General features: G+C 42.4%; 1 protein-coding gene across 1 annotated transcript in view; it reads left to right on the top strand.

Annotated features, from left to right (window-relative positions):
- Positions 1–17043, top strand: part of LOC106742412 — a 165581-nt gene that overhangs the window by 29439 nt on the left and 119099 nt on the right. Inside the window, 2 exon segments of the mRNA XM_014615325.1 lie at positions 10168–10357; positions 10479–10663. Of these exon segments, the coding sequence (XP_014470811.1) occupies positions 10168–10357; positions 10479–10663 (375 nt within the window).

Here is a 17043-nt window from a genome sequence, read left to right as displayed (position 1 = left end):
ATAACGCGGTGTGTTCTATCTTGCAATTTCTTATTTATTATACTTTTTTTTCTTTCCGAACGTGTGTTATTATGAATCATCATAAACTAATCAAAACGATCTTATCGATTGTAAATTTAAAATAAATTTATTTAAAATTCATTTTAGATAAAATGGAATTGTATTAGGATCTTGAGATAAACGAACAAACATAGAAAGGTCTACAAAAGGCGAGCGCGCGGGTTGGTGCGAATAAATTTATTTTTGCGAGGATAATGTGTTTGATAGTGTTATCGCACGAATTTGCCAAACTTTTAAATGGAGATTCTCCCTTCCATATCAAACCGACCTTCCCAATCCAATTATTAATTAAATGTTTGTGTGACTCGAGAAAAAGTTGCATGCGATAACAAACAAATATTTTCACATAAATTTATTCGCAACAACAACTCGTTTTCCCCTTATTCTAAATAAATTAAAATTTTACATAATTTTTTGGATCGCCTTAAATATAAAAAGTATATCAAGAAGAAGGAAACTTCTCTCGAGAGAAATACAATTTTCGACTTATAACGAGGAGTGATACAACACTTTCGGATAAAACTGCTCTCTCAAGAGCTCATGATTAACGCGCTCGGTTTGATTTATCTCGCGATATCGCACATCCAATAACCTCGTCCACTTTTCTGGCACACCCTCTGTAACAGCCTTCGAGACGGTTAAACTGCTACGGATTAACGAGGAGGCTAATGCGTCGAGGCCATGATTCAAATCGTACGTATTTCGTTCCCGTTATCTTGACGATTGTATAAGATTTTCGCCGATCGGTTGCGGCCGGCTGAAAAATCCGCTAATCCGTTATTGCGGACTGTCCTTTCTTCTCGTGCGAAAGCCGACCGTTAAATCGGCACACATGCGTGGAGAATCCACCCACGCGAGTCGTCCTTGCCGCCGGCGCGCGCGTTGGTCTTGCCTTTTTCGTTCGGAGGATCATCCTGGTGACCTAGAGAGAACAGTGGGCGTCCGGTTATTTTTTTCCTCTCCGTTTTCTTTACTGTTATCCTTGACGATTAATGCGAATCGTTAGGAACTTGTCGCCTCAGCTAGGACGCAATCCTCCGGATTCACTTTATAGACTTCGAAACGCGTCCTTTTTTATACACAGGATTAATGATGTCGTTACGTAGCTAGAATGTTTTGAAACGTCTCATTCCCCTGGTCCGATTCTTTCCTTTGTCATTCGGTCGATCCTTTGCGGCATGTCCTCTTGTGTGCGTCATCTTGATAAATCAAATTCTCGAAATTCTTAAATAAGACAATTTTCCCCAAATAATGACAATAATAATGTTTTTCCGACACATTGTTTCAAAGTGATTAGTAGATTATTTTGGAATTCTGCACAATAAAAAATGTTGTATTAAGCGTAACATATTTCCCTACCAACATTTTTGCGTTAATTTAATGTAAGGTAAATATGTTAAAAAGTAAATTATGTAAAAAATCCATACAAAGTTAATGCGTTAATCGAAGTATAAAATGTGTTATCTTAGCGTATGTTTAACACAACGCAAAATGTTGCACGTTAGGAATTAACGGAAAAATTTTAACAAGAAGCGATTTTAACAGACAGGTAAATATTTTTTACCGTACGGACTTTTTGAGGAAATTGTCCCAGCTTTCCGGAACGATGTGTGTGGGCACCATTGAGAGGTTTCCTTCTCGCGAGGCCGCTTCTGCCCTTGCGTAACGTTTGACATTTTTCACCGACTACTCTCAGGTAGGCCTCGTCGGATTTCCGTGTGTCGGGATGAGAGATCTTTACGAGCCGTCTATTTTCGATCGTGCAAGCGACGCGACACGATGCGCGACGTAACGCGGAATGACGTTTCCAGGAAATTCGCTTTCAACGACAGGGATCAGTGGCCCCTGGCCATTGGGTCAGGCAAATTTAGAGCCGCGAGTCTATTTTCCCGGCCATATAACCGCGGAAGATTTACGCGAGCGTCGAAAGTGCGCCGCGGACAATGGCGTTTTAAAGGCGAATCCGCCAAAGCAATCAAACAGCACTCAATTCGGGATAAATCGGCTTTCGCAACGTCGCGTTTCACTCGACGTGTAGACGTAGCGCCGGGCCGGTCGATAATAAACGGCCGCAGTGTATTCGCGTGAAATTTCCCATTAATAACAGACGCAATATTGGCCCGTGCTGAATCACGTTCGACCACGTGTTTCTCCGTATGATAAGTGAATGATCCTATCTGTCGTGTTGAATCGCGGCCCGCCAATTGCCGGGAAAATTTCCCCCGGACGAATAGGTATTATGATCGCCCGAAGAAGGACGTTTCGATGATCCGCGCGCGTCGTTTATGAATCACGCGACCGTGAAGGCGAGTACTGGGACGTAAACGGAAAACCGGGCCACGTCGGAATCGTCGTCGTGAAAATAATCACCGCCTTCGTGTTGTTCACGTTGCTAATCTCGCGACTACTATTAGCGCAGGAAGACGGCGTGATGATCGAGATTGTGTTGCCCGTGGGGTCGTATCCTCGGAAAGGAGGTCACAGTCTAATTGAGATTCGTCGAAATCCATCTTGTCGTAAGTTGGATTTTGCATCGCGTTCAAACGCAATAGTCAAGATAAGAAATATTTCGGACGTATCATTTCGTATTTTTCCTTCGCTTCTTTATTTAATAACCGCGAAAGCTTTCTACGTCCCTGCGTATGGATCACATAAAACGTAAACCAGTGTCATTAGGAGCTTTAACCTCGAAACTTAACTAGCGGAAATTCCGCTGAATCCGTCACTTCCCGTCACTCATTTTTGCAGGTCACAGCTTTCTAGCCAGAAGAAAAAAAGATCGTGACGTTTGCCAATCGGAATATATCGTTAAGAATTGTAAAGAATTAGCGTAGAATATTCATAGAATGTGTGTGTCTGTAGAATTACTCATATTGTGCAATTAGGTCAACCTTTTGAAGGAATATCCATGTCATACGTACGACTACATTTTGCTTTCATGAATCTGTTGATCAAATTTCGTAGTTCATATTTTTACGTCCGATTGCTAATCTGATTCGATTTTTATTCAATTCGATTTTCTCCAACAAAATTTCCTTAACTCTGAGATGTGTTTTTTCCGATTATTTTTTTCAATTGATATCAGTTGTTAGTCTAACACAATTTGTATTTGACTCGTTTGTGCAGGAAAATTCTCGTAATTCTGAAATTTTCTTTATTTTGCCAATTTTATTTTTTAAAGGGAAAATTATATATATATATATATATATACGTATACGAAAAAATTATATATTGGATCAATAAAATTTTCAACAAATTTCCAATTGGACGTAATTAATCTGGATTCAATGGTAAATAGCATTAAAACTATTATATTTCAATAATTAAAGTATTAGTTTAAATGATATCAATCAAGGAGATTACTCTGATTACGCATGCTGTTGGAAATCTTATTTTTTTTCCATGTACAGATTGAGAAACTCGCTCAGTTGACTCAAACAAAATTCTTGTTGAGCAAACAAGTATTTTGATTGTGAGAAGCAAAGGTTTGGTTTAGAGAACCAAATTTTGCTCGAGTCAACTAAATGATTTTTTCGATAACACGATGTCGCACTTGTCGTGCATCTCGATCCCTCCGAATCAGCTGGATAATTTCTCTTCTATTCTTCGTCATTCGAGACGCGAAATTCCACATTCGTGGAAATTGTTTGCGCGGAACAATTTCAGCGACGCTTTTCAGCCGCGAATGTTTAATGCAACGCGCGCGACCGAATCGCGGAGTCGCGCGCGCTGAATGGCGATTTTTCATTCACGTTCGTTCTCACGAATCGCCCGTGTTTGCTCGCGAAGGGATCGTCGGTGTTGTCTAGGCGCGTAGTTAAGCGTACTTCTCGTTGTGGCGGTCGCGATTCGTTCTTAAGCGAAAGGAGTTCGCGAATCGGTTCGTTCACTCGTTCCAATATGGGCGAGGCCGGTGAAACCCACACACAGTAGACTCTTTTTACTGCTCTCTGAAACACTACATTGGCGGTAGCTTGAAACGTCATGTCGCTCGCATGTGGTGAGGTGCGACACGCGTATCGGCTGTTTCTAAAGTCGCGTTTCTTTTCCACTGAGAAAATCAAACTTTTCATTCAGGTTGCTTCGAAAGATTAATTTATTAATTAGGAAAAAAAAACTTTCTTACATAGCTCTAGAGAGGCGATTAACGCCTGGTTTATAACGATGAAAATTTGCAAAAATCATTTCAGCGGTAGCTCTTAGGAGCACTTTTTTTTCTTTAAATTTTTCGCGTTCAGATGAAATATCGACATCTCATTCTCATATATTGTCGGTCGCTAAATATAAAGCTGTCCGATTGTGAGATCTATAGGCGCAGCCAGGCTTCATATTGCTGGACGTCGAATTTTCGTAAGATCGTTGCGTCAGCGATGCGGCGGTATTTTGAAGCGACCTATATTTTATAGACGTTTAACCGTGTGTGTATATATATGTGCAATGCTCTGCAGTCCATGCCACCTCGGAGTGAAACTATATATAGTGACAGAGAACGGCCTTCGTTCTCTCGGTTACATGACAATCACGACTCTCAAACTGCTAAAGCCCGCCGATTATCGACTGTGTTTGGACAGACAGACTCGCGCTATTTCGTGTATCTGGTAGCGGTTACAAATCGTTAATCTTAGTAATGCGATATGCAGTCAGAACAGCTATGATAAATAGCCATGTCTGTCCTTTTTGTTGGAACAGTTTTTATTGATCACGCGTGGAATCCACCGAGAGAGAACTTCGCTCGCGATTCTCGAAGTCACTGTCGCGATTGGGAGCCCCTGTTTAAACTCTTACGGAGAGACTCACAAGTGTCGCGCTGTGCCCGACGAAGACAACGAGGTGCTGTGGCGAATGCCACGGCAGAAGTGGACTCCATCAGTCAAACAATGTTTATGAAATAATGTTGGACGCGCGCGCTCGAGTTAAGTAATCTCCTGGCCGCGGTCATTCTATTCTAATTCTCCTACGGCGTGGCTGAATGAGTAATGGCATCAGGGATGTGATTTACTAAAGTGACAAATTTGACTTTGGTAACGAGCGATGGTGCTCGAGCGACTGCAAGTGACAAGCGGCGTGTATTGCGAGCGTGTACAGAGAATGATACGTTCGTAGTGGCACGACAAAATAACTGAACAATAATGTGTGAAAAGTTCCAACCTGTAACTTTTATTTTACTCACTTTCTTTTTTTACCAGGACGAGACATATAGCTGCATTCCTCTTGATTGCAAGTTTTCGTTCAAATCGCAGGTGATGATCTTAACTCATTCCGGGCCGGGCTGAAAAAAATATTGAAATCCATGAGATCCAAGTACTTAGTTTTAGAGCGATTGGGAATTTCAAAGGAATTTGAAAAATCTAAAATCAGAATTTTTCGACCAACCGTTTTTCCCGAAAAATAGTCGGAACATCTCCTTTGAGTGACACCCGGCGTATATCTGATGAATCATATCATAACGGGAATCGTTGTTTTCGACGATTTGGCAACAATATTTCATCGTTGTTTTTTTCAATTTTTTATTTGTTACTATTTTTAATTAATTAAAAACGTGTGTGTTCTCACGTGTGTGTGCAAGGTTATTTTCCACTGACCACCAGAGGGGTGATGGTCAAGTGAAATCATTTTTTGAAAAACAAAACTATATTTCGGTAACAAGGTCTAAGTCTACTTTTATCATAGATGAAACAATATTTGAAGATAGGTAAATTTGCTATAGAGGAACGAAATAGACTAACGTAGGAATAACTTATTTACCTGTGAGAAGGTCTAAAGGGGATTTATCAGAGAGAGGCCTCGTTCCTTAAAGTTGAAGACCTTTTAAATTCATGTTTCTCGACAATCGTTGCGATTACATTACCTCTCTCTCTCTCTCTCTCTGATAGTCATCGCTATCGGTAAAGTGAAATGCCGATTTTTCAATAGTACAGCGTGAGAAATACTTTCCCGATTAGAAAGGACACTCGATGCGCTGTGGTAGAACCCGTGTAAACGGTGGGAGCTCTAAATCCACTACTGCTCATCCACGCGAAATAGTCCGCTCTCTTCCGCCTCGGTAGAACGCCCTGTGGCCTGTGATCGATGTAACGACGCTCATTGTCTCGTAATGAGGCTGGGAGGGACAGGATGCCTGTGCATGCACGTTTCGAGCGCGCGAGGCACCGCACGCATCTCTACCTGTCTGTCCGCCTGTTTAACACAGCCGATGGAAATCCATCATCTGTCATGCACGAGCAAGGCAACAGAAAAAAGAGAAACGAACACGCGCGCTCGAGAGATTGGCTCACGTGTCCGTGCAGAAATTCCGCGTATGTGTCGATCGTTATTGGCGCATTGAGGTAAAATTACACAGTGCCTAGCCCTTTTGTCTTAATAATTAAAATTCCAATATATAAAATGACAATATCATATTTTCAAGTTTTGCTCGCAAACATTTGCTTCATGAATTTTTATACTTTTTATAGAGTAATTTATTTCGTTATCAGGAATTAAAAAATTTTTTTGCTCATAGAAAATATTTATTTGTATGATTAATTAAGCAATTTTTTAAGTGTAAATGAGATGTTTTATTTCTTAGTTAAAATAAAAAAATATAAGTTTAACTTGTTGTAGAAATTTATTATATAAAACAGGACATTCGCCTTATAAAATGTTTTGCTCGTTAAATATTTATTGCGGAAACGAATATATACAATTAAATTATTTCCACTCTTGACGTAATTCTTGAAGTAATCTATGTTAATTGCGCAAAAAAAGTTCTCTTTATGGCTTCATGTAATATTCTCTCATCCGTTAAACGTGTCCACGACTTCGCGGAAATATAAATTTGACACATTACGTCGGCTTTCCCGAATAGAAAGATTCGCAAACTTTCTCGATTTTCGCGAGGATATCGCCGTTTCGTCGCGCGGGCGAAAATCATTGGGCCGAATAATGGGGAGGGGAAGCGTATGCCCGGCGAAAAGAAAGTAGATTCTGGGAGGTAATCAGCGAGTCATTTCCGGCCGACCGGAGGGCCAAATGAGCCGCGTCGCGTCGTTCGACGTGTCTCGATCGTTAGTTACCTTTCTCCCCGGTTACACACTGGCCGAACCTTTTTATTAAAGGAGAGATACCGGTAGTCCGTCGTTGCCATTTCATTCAATTTTAAAAACCGGTGAAAGTCCGCCGCGTTAGCATGACGATCGGTCATTGTGCTTTTATTCCATTTTGCAGCAACTACTGACCTTTAAACGGCGCTACGCGCGCCTTCGAGACGGACAATTTAGCCAAGCCCGTTGAAAACGTTCGATTCTCCTGGACTTATTTTACAATTTTCAGACGAAAAGTGTGCCTTTCTTAATCTAACGTTGGATCCGTCTTGATTTATTTTTGGCCGATTACGGCAACGTTTGAAAAGGCGGGAAAAAAGGAAGGTTACTGTATAGAAAGAGTGAGCGAGGGAGACCGGTATAATTATGCAATTTAGATTCAGTTTTACGATTCCGGTTTGGCTTTATTAAAAGTGAGAGTGGGCGTGCGCGCTGTCTCTCTCCGATCGCGAATATCTGCACACGCGCAATGTGTGAGGGTAGGGATAACGTGTTCTCGCATAAATACAGCATCGGTGCATCCCGCGGTATTACTCCTCCTCGAGAGGATTACTCTCGCGAATCTGATAATATCGCCTCGCGATCATTCACGTTCGCGCGAACGGAGAGCGAGTAAAGGCCATTTGGATCGCTGCTCCCATTGTAATTCAACGTACTTAAATGTTTTCGGTGTATAAATTAATTCGGTGCCGAAAGATTGATTTGGAAGGTGTAGATTATCAGGTCATTGAAAAATGCGTTAAATAGCAAACAGGTGAAGAAGCATGGTCTGGAGAATAAACAACTTCCCAGGCAGTATTAAAGCATTTTTTGTTCCTTTTGAGATCGAGCATTGTCGTGGAGCAGGTCTACTATTCTTTACAAAATCTCACTTCGCCGAACGAATCATTTCTTCAGCAATATTTTTGGAAAAGAATGCGCTTTATCGATATTGTTCACCACTCTTTTCTGAGATTATATTGATCATTCTGCGATGTTATATGCGGTATTTTGTAAATATATGGCTCCAATATTTAGATTTTAAGATGCTTATTAGAAAGGGGTAAAAATGAAGAATTAATTTATACAGCTAATACATTGAAGAATCAATCAGGTAGAAAGGACTAGCTGTCGGGATTATGTGAAAACAGTCAGATTGTTCGACACGTACAATCCTGAAACTGAGTTCGTTCAACTCGAGGTGTTTCGACCGATCATTTTTTTCTAGCGCGAATCTCACCTTTGCCCAAATAAAACGGCAAACTTTCACACGCGAGACAAGAGCTCTCGAAGCGAAGTCTCTACCCCGTTGAGACGTCGAGTGCAATTATAAATCTTACGTAACGCGAAGTAAGCAGATAAATACATTCGATCGCGTAAGAAAATATACAGTTCGAGCTGTGCGAAATCGCACGGCAACGGCCGATGATCGGAATCGATGATTCATCATCGTGTACGGCGCATTAACAAGTTCAATGCCATCCGGGGTCACGGATGACCGACACTTTCGTTATATCAGTGCGGCAATCATTAGTGACTGGCTGGCTTATTATTACACGGAATGTTCTCAAACTCGTCATCAACTTCGACGTTTCAACGACGACGCGATTCGTCGCAACTCATCGATTGCCTCGTCGACTGTATAAGATAGACGAAATTAACCCTTTGCACTCCGGAGCCATTTAAAATTTGTCTTCACACTCGAGGGCTCCGCTATGGAGACAATGCAAAGAACTTTCAATTCATAACATAAGGACAAAGACAAATCGTAAAAACTATTGTGTATAGGATATTCCGCTCTTGCTATTTGCATTTGAGTTTGGAGACAAATTTTTAATGGCTCCGGAGTTCTCGAGTGCAAAGGGTTAAAAAAAGAATTTTAATAGAATCAATTTTTCTTGTGTTGTACTTTTCAACATATTCACTTTGCGTTAAATCAACACGAAAATGAATCGTGAAATTTCTTACTGTGTAAGAAGAAATTACATTAATAAGCAAATCTATTGAATAATTTGAGAAATAGTCGCGAGTGATGCTCGAAAGGGTACTTGGGTAGGCAACGACTACCCGAAATGCGACGGGCACGCGCCGCCATCCGTGAATTAGAAAATGACACCACATATTCCGTTACACAACGACCGACCCTGATTAATACGGCGCTCTTAACGGCGACCCGTTTCGCGAGTAGTAACCACGACGCGGAAAGAATGTACATACACTGCATTCGTATGCGAAAAACTCCCGCGCGGGCNTATTAAAAGGGGGGGGGGGGGGCGCAGTCTGATTAACGGTACGTCTGTGGGATTCAGGCGATCGTACCTTAAGTCGGCACGAGCGATTATTCGCGAACGAGTGGTAACCCCCCCGGTTTCTGTGATTAAAAACACACTCTCCATATCGTTATGATTAAATTGCGCGAGCGTTAATCACCGCGCGACCGGCAGTGAGGGCTTATTTACCCTTTAATTACGGATCGCATATTCGTAGATTCGCGCGTTACGATCGATGTGTTATCTCGTGACGAGTACAAAAGATATTCATCTTGTGTTAAATCGATGCAAACATTTGTACGGGCCGCTTGTAAAGAATATTAAATTTAACAAACAATTTTTCAAAAATTATTAATTTAGGGATTTGAGTTGGTATCAAAACTATCTGAATTGAAGATAATTGAAGGAAGATTGGAAGGAATAAGTGTGTTAATCGAGTGATTGGATAAAATCAAATTTTTCTCTACAAAGGAGCGTTCCGTAAATGGAACACTAATTGAAGCGTCGGCGATCGTAAAGACGTTCAATGAAGTAATAACGTTTCGAAAAGATTCACATCCAAAAACTCGAGAGAATTCCTTCGCGGTTTAACTGTCCGCCCTTAGTGCGTTAAATGACGGATTTACAAACCGACTCAACTTTCCACTTATTTCTACGTTACCGTATTATACATTCTCATACTCATCGACGATCTCCCCGTATTGGCAAACACTTAATTACTCCGGCTGTTTTTCGGGATTAGCCGCGGTGAGGTCGTAACCTTTCCTCGTCTGTTGCAGTTGTCAGCTTCGTCGCCCGGCGCTATCTCTTCCGTGGTCGCTCCGGTGCTGCTCAAGTTTCGTGTGTGCAGGCCGCGATTGCTGCTCGCCGGCTCGAGGGCCGAAGTCGACCCCGCCGCCGATGTAGCCCTTCTGCACGGTGAGGTGTTGCTCATTGAGGACTCCGCCAGGCAGTACGACGCGATTGGAGGTAATTCGTTATTTCACTAATTACCTGAGTACAGCTTGTAATTAGTCGATCGCGTAACTTCTCTTTAACTTCGCGCTCGACGAAAACATTTTTATCTACTGTTGTCGGATTTGTTTTGCAGACACTGACCGCAGGTATCGGGCTACGGAGAAGCTATTGCATGCGGAAGAGGAGTATCACGAGACGTTATGCAGTGCCAAAGAATTATATGCGCGTCCGTTGGCACGGAGCTATCCCGAATTCCACGATGTCATTTTTCAACCCCTCGCGGATCTGGCGAGGATCAGCGCGGAGCACTGCCAGAGGGTGAGTTAAACGAATGATGTTGTTCGCTCTCTTACATTATAAACTAATAATATAATTAGAGAATATTGCAAAAGTACGTATGATATTCATGAAACTACGAACGTAATACCTTATTATTTATTAAGAAAGTTCATTCATTTTTTCGCAATAGTGATATCCTAAATAGACAAAATTAAAAAAATTTTTTTTAGTGTGTAAAAACTTTGGTAAAGAATGTAAGGCTCTTCAAACTAATGAAAATTAGGACGATAAGAGTCAAATGTATTTTAATTCTTTCCTGAAGTTTTTTTTAACAACAATGTATCGTAATATATTACAACGTAAGCTTTATCGAGTTTGAGAAAAATCAAATTAGCGGAAGTAGAAAATTAACGGAGAGTGTGAGAAATCTGTGGCTCACGTCGTACATCACTGAAGCCCGCGTTTTATCGACGCGCTAGATACCAGTCCGCGAAAGACAACGCGCGTTGAGCAACCCGGTGAGAGATGGCGGCACTGACTTACCTTGCTACACACCTGTTGCTTCTATGAAGCACTTTACCGAATGGACATCCCCTTTAACAACACGATTTACTTGACAGTTCGAATTTTAACATTAGACGAACAACAATCGTGGAGCGAAACGCGCGATATCGCGTCGGTGGCTGATAAGCTCTTAGGGCTGACAATAAAGAGGATGCCTGTCCTTCGGATGTAAACACAAAGCCGCGCCGGCGAAGCCGGTTAACGAGTCGGGATGAGCGATGACGGTGGTTAGCACCCTCATAAATATTGACTTTTACAAGACGTACGCTACGGCTGTACTCTCTCTTTCTCTCTCTCTCTCTCTACCATCTGTGCGCGCCTCGTAAAGTGAAAAACGTTCGCGCGAGCTGCGGAGATCGTTGCGCGGGATTCGAGGGTGGAAACGCCTACCTTCTTTATTCTGCGCACTCAACATCGCGGTCATCAATAACAAAGTTACCGTGAAGGCAAAAACTCTTTCTCGCGGCGAATCCGAGAGGTTATTGCGATCGCCGGATATTAATTGTGTCGACTTATGATCTCCTACGCGTTTATTTTCATTGCCGGAGTGACGTTTCAAGCGGCGGACGATTTACATTTTATTTTAATGAGCGCATTAAACGGTTATCGGTTGCTTCGATCGGTCTGTTACACCGCCGGCGCAGAGATGATAATTTCGAGAAAAAATCCCTCTGATGGGGGATGCTCTTTCTCCGCGTGACTGGCGAACTTCCTTTCGGGGCGAGGATCGTGATTAAGACACTATCTCCGACTTTTGTGGGGCATCTCGGGGGGTTGTTAATCGGCAGATCGAATCTGTCGGAGAGACGCGAGAGTATATTACTCTTTGAAATTTCTCGGAGAGAAATCTCTCACACGAAGCGAGTGAAAATTTAATCGGCGGTGAAAATACAAGAGCGAGTGTTTAACTCGGAATGAATCCATATTAGTGAATTTGTTCGCGCGTTAGATTCACTCTCTTCAATCTCGAATGAACCAAGCCGCTTCAGGGTTACTTTCGAGTAACTCACTTTACTTTTCGAGTGGAATTTCACTCGAAAGTAAGATTGAGAAAGTAATGGTTATTGACAACTGTAATAGCTAGTCAACATAGCTGTAATAGTTATTATCAGCAATAATATAATCACAAACATCGTTAAAAATAATCCTCGCCGATGAATCAGAACAAACTTGGCCGCGATGTTAATAATTGATGACTCAAAGTACAATCGACGGACAAATATCAACTGCTCGGAGGAGAAGGTTTATCTCCGATCGCGTCTAGCGCCGAATTTTAGCGTCGTAAAGGGTTTCTCGATACGACGCTCGTTCTCGCTAAGAGGGACTGAACGAGCCGTGTACCAACCTGCTCTTTTTATTCGNTTTCACTTGGGGGGGGGGGGGGGGGGCCACCGCGGGCAATTAGAAGCAATCGCGCATCTGGAAGGCGAGACTGTCCCTTTTTCGTGCTCGGTGGACGACGACGCTTTTGCTCTCTTCACCAGCGTTCCCCTGCTTTGCGACGCGATGATGATTCAGGGAATTCCTCTTTTTCATTTTGTCATTTCAGATTGTGATCTTGTATATACATTCGGAGATAATAATATTGCGCGCGATAAGAGTTTGTACGATTTAATACACATTCCGAGAAAAATAACGGCATACTTTCGGTAGAATATTGTCTCTCTTCCAACGTTTAGAAACAATTCTCGAGACTTAAGAAATTCGATAATGATCTTCCCTCGAGGAGAATCTTAACAAGCACGGTTCGAAGTTTCGTTTCGTCAGCCGTTCGTCCGAAAGAGAGACCGAGTGAGCAGCTTTTCTTCATCGTGTCGGCATCCTTGTTATTTTGAGCGGCGAGTTCAGAATTTTGAAGAGAGAGAGAGAGAAAGTTTCTCGACGTCTTTTCATCTCGCTCGGTCCCATCGTCGTAAATTACGTTTTTGCGCCACGTCGTAGCGCGTTCTACGGTAGTCGTCGTGGTGATGCAACCTCTCTTCTCTCCGCGATGCACCGCGGGCGCAGAATCTTCGCGCGGACCGACCAACCAACGCCACGCCCGCCGTCGGGTTTGTATTTTTGTCAGCGCGGCGATTAACTTATTTACCGCGACGGTAATTAATTCGCCTGGGAATCGTAATTTCCGGAAATTGTCCAGCTGGAGATTAATTATGCAATTGCGTTTCAGTGTGGCTCAATGACGTGAGCTTACTCAAGGGGATGTTAAACGGATGAACGACGAGCTCCGTCGACGAAAAAGACGGTCTTGTGTATACACGGAAAAACTAATTTCGTTGATTGAATTTCTCTCCTCGAGACCAGACGAAAATTCGGTTGTAGGAACAGAGGAGATTTATGTAGGAAGTTTCCGCTCAGCCAATTGAGATCGGTCAAAGTCGATGATATATACTTGATAAGCGTCGATAACAAAAAGACAGTGTATAGGTCTTACGTGAGTGCGATATAAATGCGATGAATTCTACGAATAAAACATAAGTATTGCAGAAGAATCAATATTTCCTTTTCGACATTCCCTTAATAACAATTTCTTCGATTAGCACCATCGATGAGAGCGTTGTTGAAAAAAATCGATCGAAGTCTTGTAGAGAAACGATAACGAAAACCGAGTGTGAGAGATTGCAAAATCATCAAGGCACGAAAAATTCGCGTCGCATCGCACGGTGCGTCGGGTCGATTGAAGGTGGANGGGGGGGGGGGGGGGCGAGAATGTGAAAGCTGCACCTGAAACCGGCGGTTTTACGCGTTTCGCCCCGGTCGCTCTTCTTGCGGCGGCATCGGCGGATTGCGGTGAGAGCCGGTCGCGTGTTTTGGAAACGTTCCAACCACTGATTGTCCCGGCGAACCTTGACCCACCGATTTGTTCGTCCCTCTCTCCTACGCCCGGTCGAATTGTTTGTTTTTTTCAGAGCATGATGAATTGGCGAAAAGTTTAGACCGTTCGTTATTGGTCGAATTTCTTCTGATTCTATCTCGCAGCCTCGACCTTAGATCTTAATCAGAACGGATAGTTGAAGAGACTGTGAAATCTCGATTAATTAATTAACATCAAAATGTTTCGCGTTAGTGTCGACGGTGATTGAACGTGTACACCGAAAGTTTTGGAATTGCCAAAACGGACATTTTGCGAGAGACTTGAAATATTTTGAATAAATTATGGTGCATTATAAAAAGAATCTGTCAAATTGAGTTAAACAATTTGTATACAGCGAACTAACTGCTTTGAATTTTTTTCTGGAAAATATTCTTTCGTAAAACAAGCTCAATATTTAATTGAACGAATGTCAGATTATTGACTCGGCTCGATCTTTCTTCAATTTGTCACGATTGGAGCTTGTACGAGCAAATTTATGTAACTCCGTGACTCTTGTTATTTTTACTCGATGTTTTGAAAAATTGATTATTATGGCATCGAAATACCATTGAAACTGATTATTGCGTCGTTGACGTGAAGAGATTGATTATCTTTTATCATAACATTATACACGTTTCTTATTTGATGATAATGTTCATCGTAATAAGAACGGATAGCACAATCCATTTTCGATTTCGAGAAAGATGGAGCGGAGCCAGTGCAGGTTGGTGCAATTCGCATGAGGTCTACCCTTCGCCGCGATCCCGTTTTTTTTCCGCATTTCCCGTTCGCGGCGAAAAAAGTAGACAGACAAAGTGGAAAGTGGAGCACGCTATAGCTACGCGAACAGGAGAAAAAAGGGGTCGGACGTGCGTCAAGAAAGTGGATGATGACCATCGTCGTGGATCGTTCATCGGGAAAGTGGACGGGGATACCGGATCGCCGGGAATGGTTTCGATTTCATCGTCTCGGGTCTCATTTTTCTCATATGAGAGCGGAGAAACAGAAATTTCGCGGAATTCAATTTCTACTCGCTCGAGCAGACACGTTCGACGACAATTCTCGTAAATGCGGTCGCGTATAAAAAACATCTTCTTTTAGACGTTTTTCGCGCGATATCTATAATTTCTCTCTCTCTCTCTCTCTCTCGGTACCGTTGTATTTTCATCTACATTTTTCATGTTTTTTGTCTGTCATATTCACATGGAAAAAATATGTTAGATTCAAGTAAATAATTATTCCAATCAAGGAGACTTTACTTGATCCAAGTAATAAACATTTGCTAACGAGTATTGAGGCGATTATTTACTTGAGTACCTTTTTATTTGATTTTCGACGAAATTTAAGACATGTCGCGTTAAAATCGGTACATGTCAATTAGTGACGTGCAAATATCAACGAACGAATTCTCGTCCGTTGCCCTCGTGTTGTCTCGCCGATGGCGAGGTTAATGATCCAATTGATAATAATTAACGTAGATTGGAAGAGGCACGTCCGTCTCCTTATTTACCGGCAACGACACCATCGTGGCGGCTCCCGGCAAGAAGGACGACCGTAAAGGCGCTCTCTCGAGCGCGTTGCGCTGCGCGGAAATTACGCTCGCTTAATATGAATATACAACGATCTCCTTACTATTAATTTCTCGCTTTCTCGATGCCAGTCGCAAGCTCGTAAAGACCGTCCCGGCCGGTACGAGGACATACATCACGTCGCTCGGCGGAAGGCAGGAAGTTTAATAACCCGGCCCTTCTCTCTCTCCCAGTAGGAGAGACGTCGCCGGTCCCCGACAAAGAAATTCCATCGTTAGATTATATGTAACGGGTATCCGACACACACATATATGCGCGTGAGCTTTTAGCGCGAGGATAAGGAAGCGAGCGAAATAAAAAGTAATTTGTCGTCGGACCGCACCACCTTTTAACAACGACATTTATTTTTAATGCGCTCCCTTCCACTGGGAGAGAACACGTCGGACGGAGAATACTACGGCGCGACACTATCGAAAAAATGATAATAAATGTTCCTAGTGTCTCGTCGTCCGTGTTTGATCGTTAATGGGACCGACTATCATTTGCATTGCTATTTCTGCACGTTGGCGATCTTTTTCCGATGTGCTCTTTTTGTTTCCTCGATCCGTTGCAGAGGGTGGATCCTCGGACGATGAAAAATGAGCCATTTTATATTCTTCGTTCCTCCCACTTAGGAGTGAAAAATTATTACTCCACGTGGAGAGAGTATGTATTGTTCTTTTCTCTTTTTATATTTAAAACGATTCTCTCCCTTTCTCACCTCGCCTGTCGGATTTCCGCGCCGCTTGCTAAATCCACCTCTAATGGAATGCCGTTTCGTGGCCGATCGCGTGCGCATTAATCAAATCCACGATCTCTCGCCCTAGGAAATCGCGTTCTCACCGGCGCTTTAATCCGAGACAGGAGAAAGTGCGTTTCGTGGTATACGCGCGTTTACTCGGCCGCACATTTCGTGGGTGCCGCCGAGGAGGAGACGAGACCCCTCCGGTCTGCGCCGAGTCGACAACCTGTCTCTCTTTCCGCTCTCATGACATATTGGTCTCACGACATGCCCCACCAGCGTCGATGTGAAATTGGCGGGTCATTTTTCAAAATTTCAAATTTCCAAATTCTCTCCTACTTTCATTTCGGTCGTCTGGTGATCTGGTTTCTTAACGCAGTTGGTATATAATAAAAGACATTTTTTGTTAAAATTGGTCCTTGTTAACATCGTTGTGTTAAATTTTAACATGTGCTAATGTCACATATTGCGTTATCTTAATGTTGTGTCGATATTCAACATGTGTTGAAATAACACGTTTTGTATTAATTTTTGACATAATATTTTTGTTATTTTTCAACGTATTCGCTTTGTGCAAAATTAATACAGAAATTGAGTGAACCGTTTGGGGCATGTGAAATTTAATAGAAAATTGTGTGATCCGTCGTTCGAGTTAAACAATGCGCCAGTAGGGATCCCATCATTCGGACTC

This window comes from Dinoponera quadriceps, unplaced genomic scaffold (genome assembly GCF_001313825.1).
Source record: "Dinoponera quadriceps isolate SergipeBrazil2010 unplaced genomic scaffold, ASM131382v1 scaffold754, whole genome shotgun sequence".
Lineage (NCBI taxonomy): Eukaryota > Metazoa > Arthropoda > Insecta > Hymenoptera > Formicidae > Dinoponera > Dinoponera quadriceps.
Note: the sequence above shows the minus strand (reverse complement) of the source record. Positions and strands in the feature narration are given on the sequence as shown.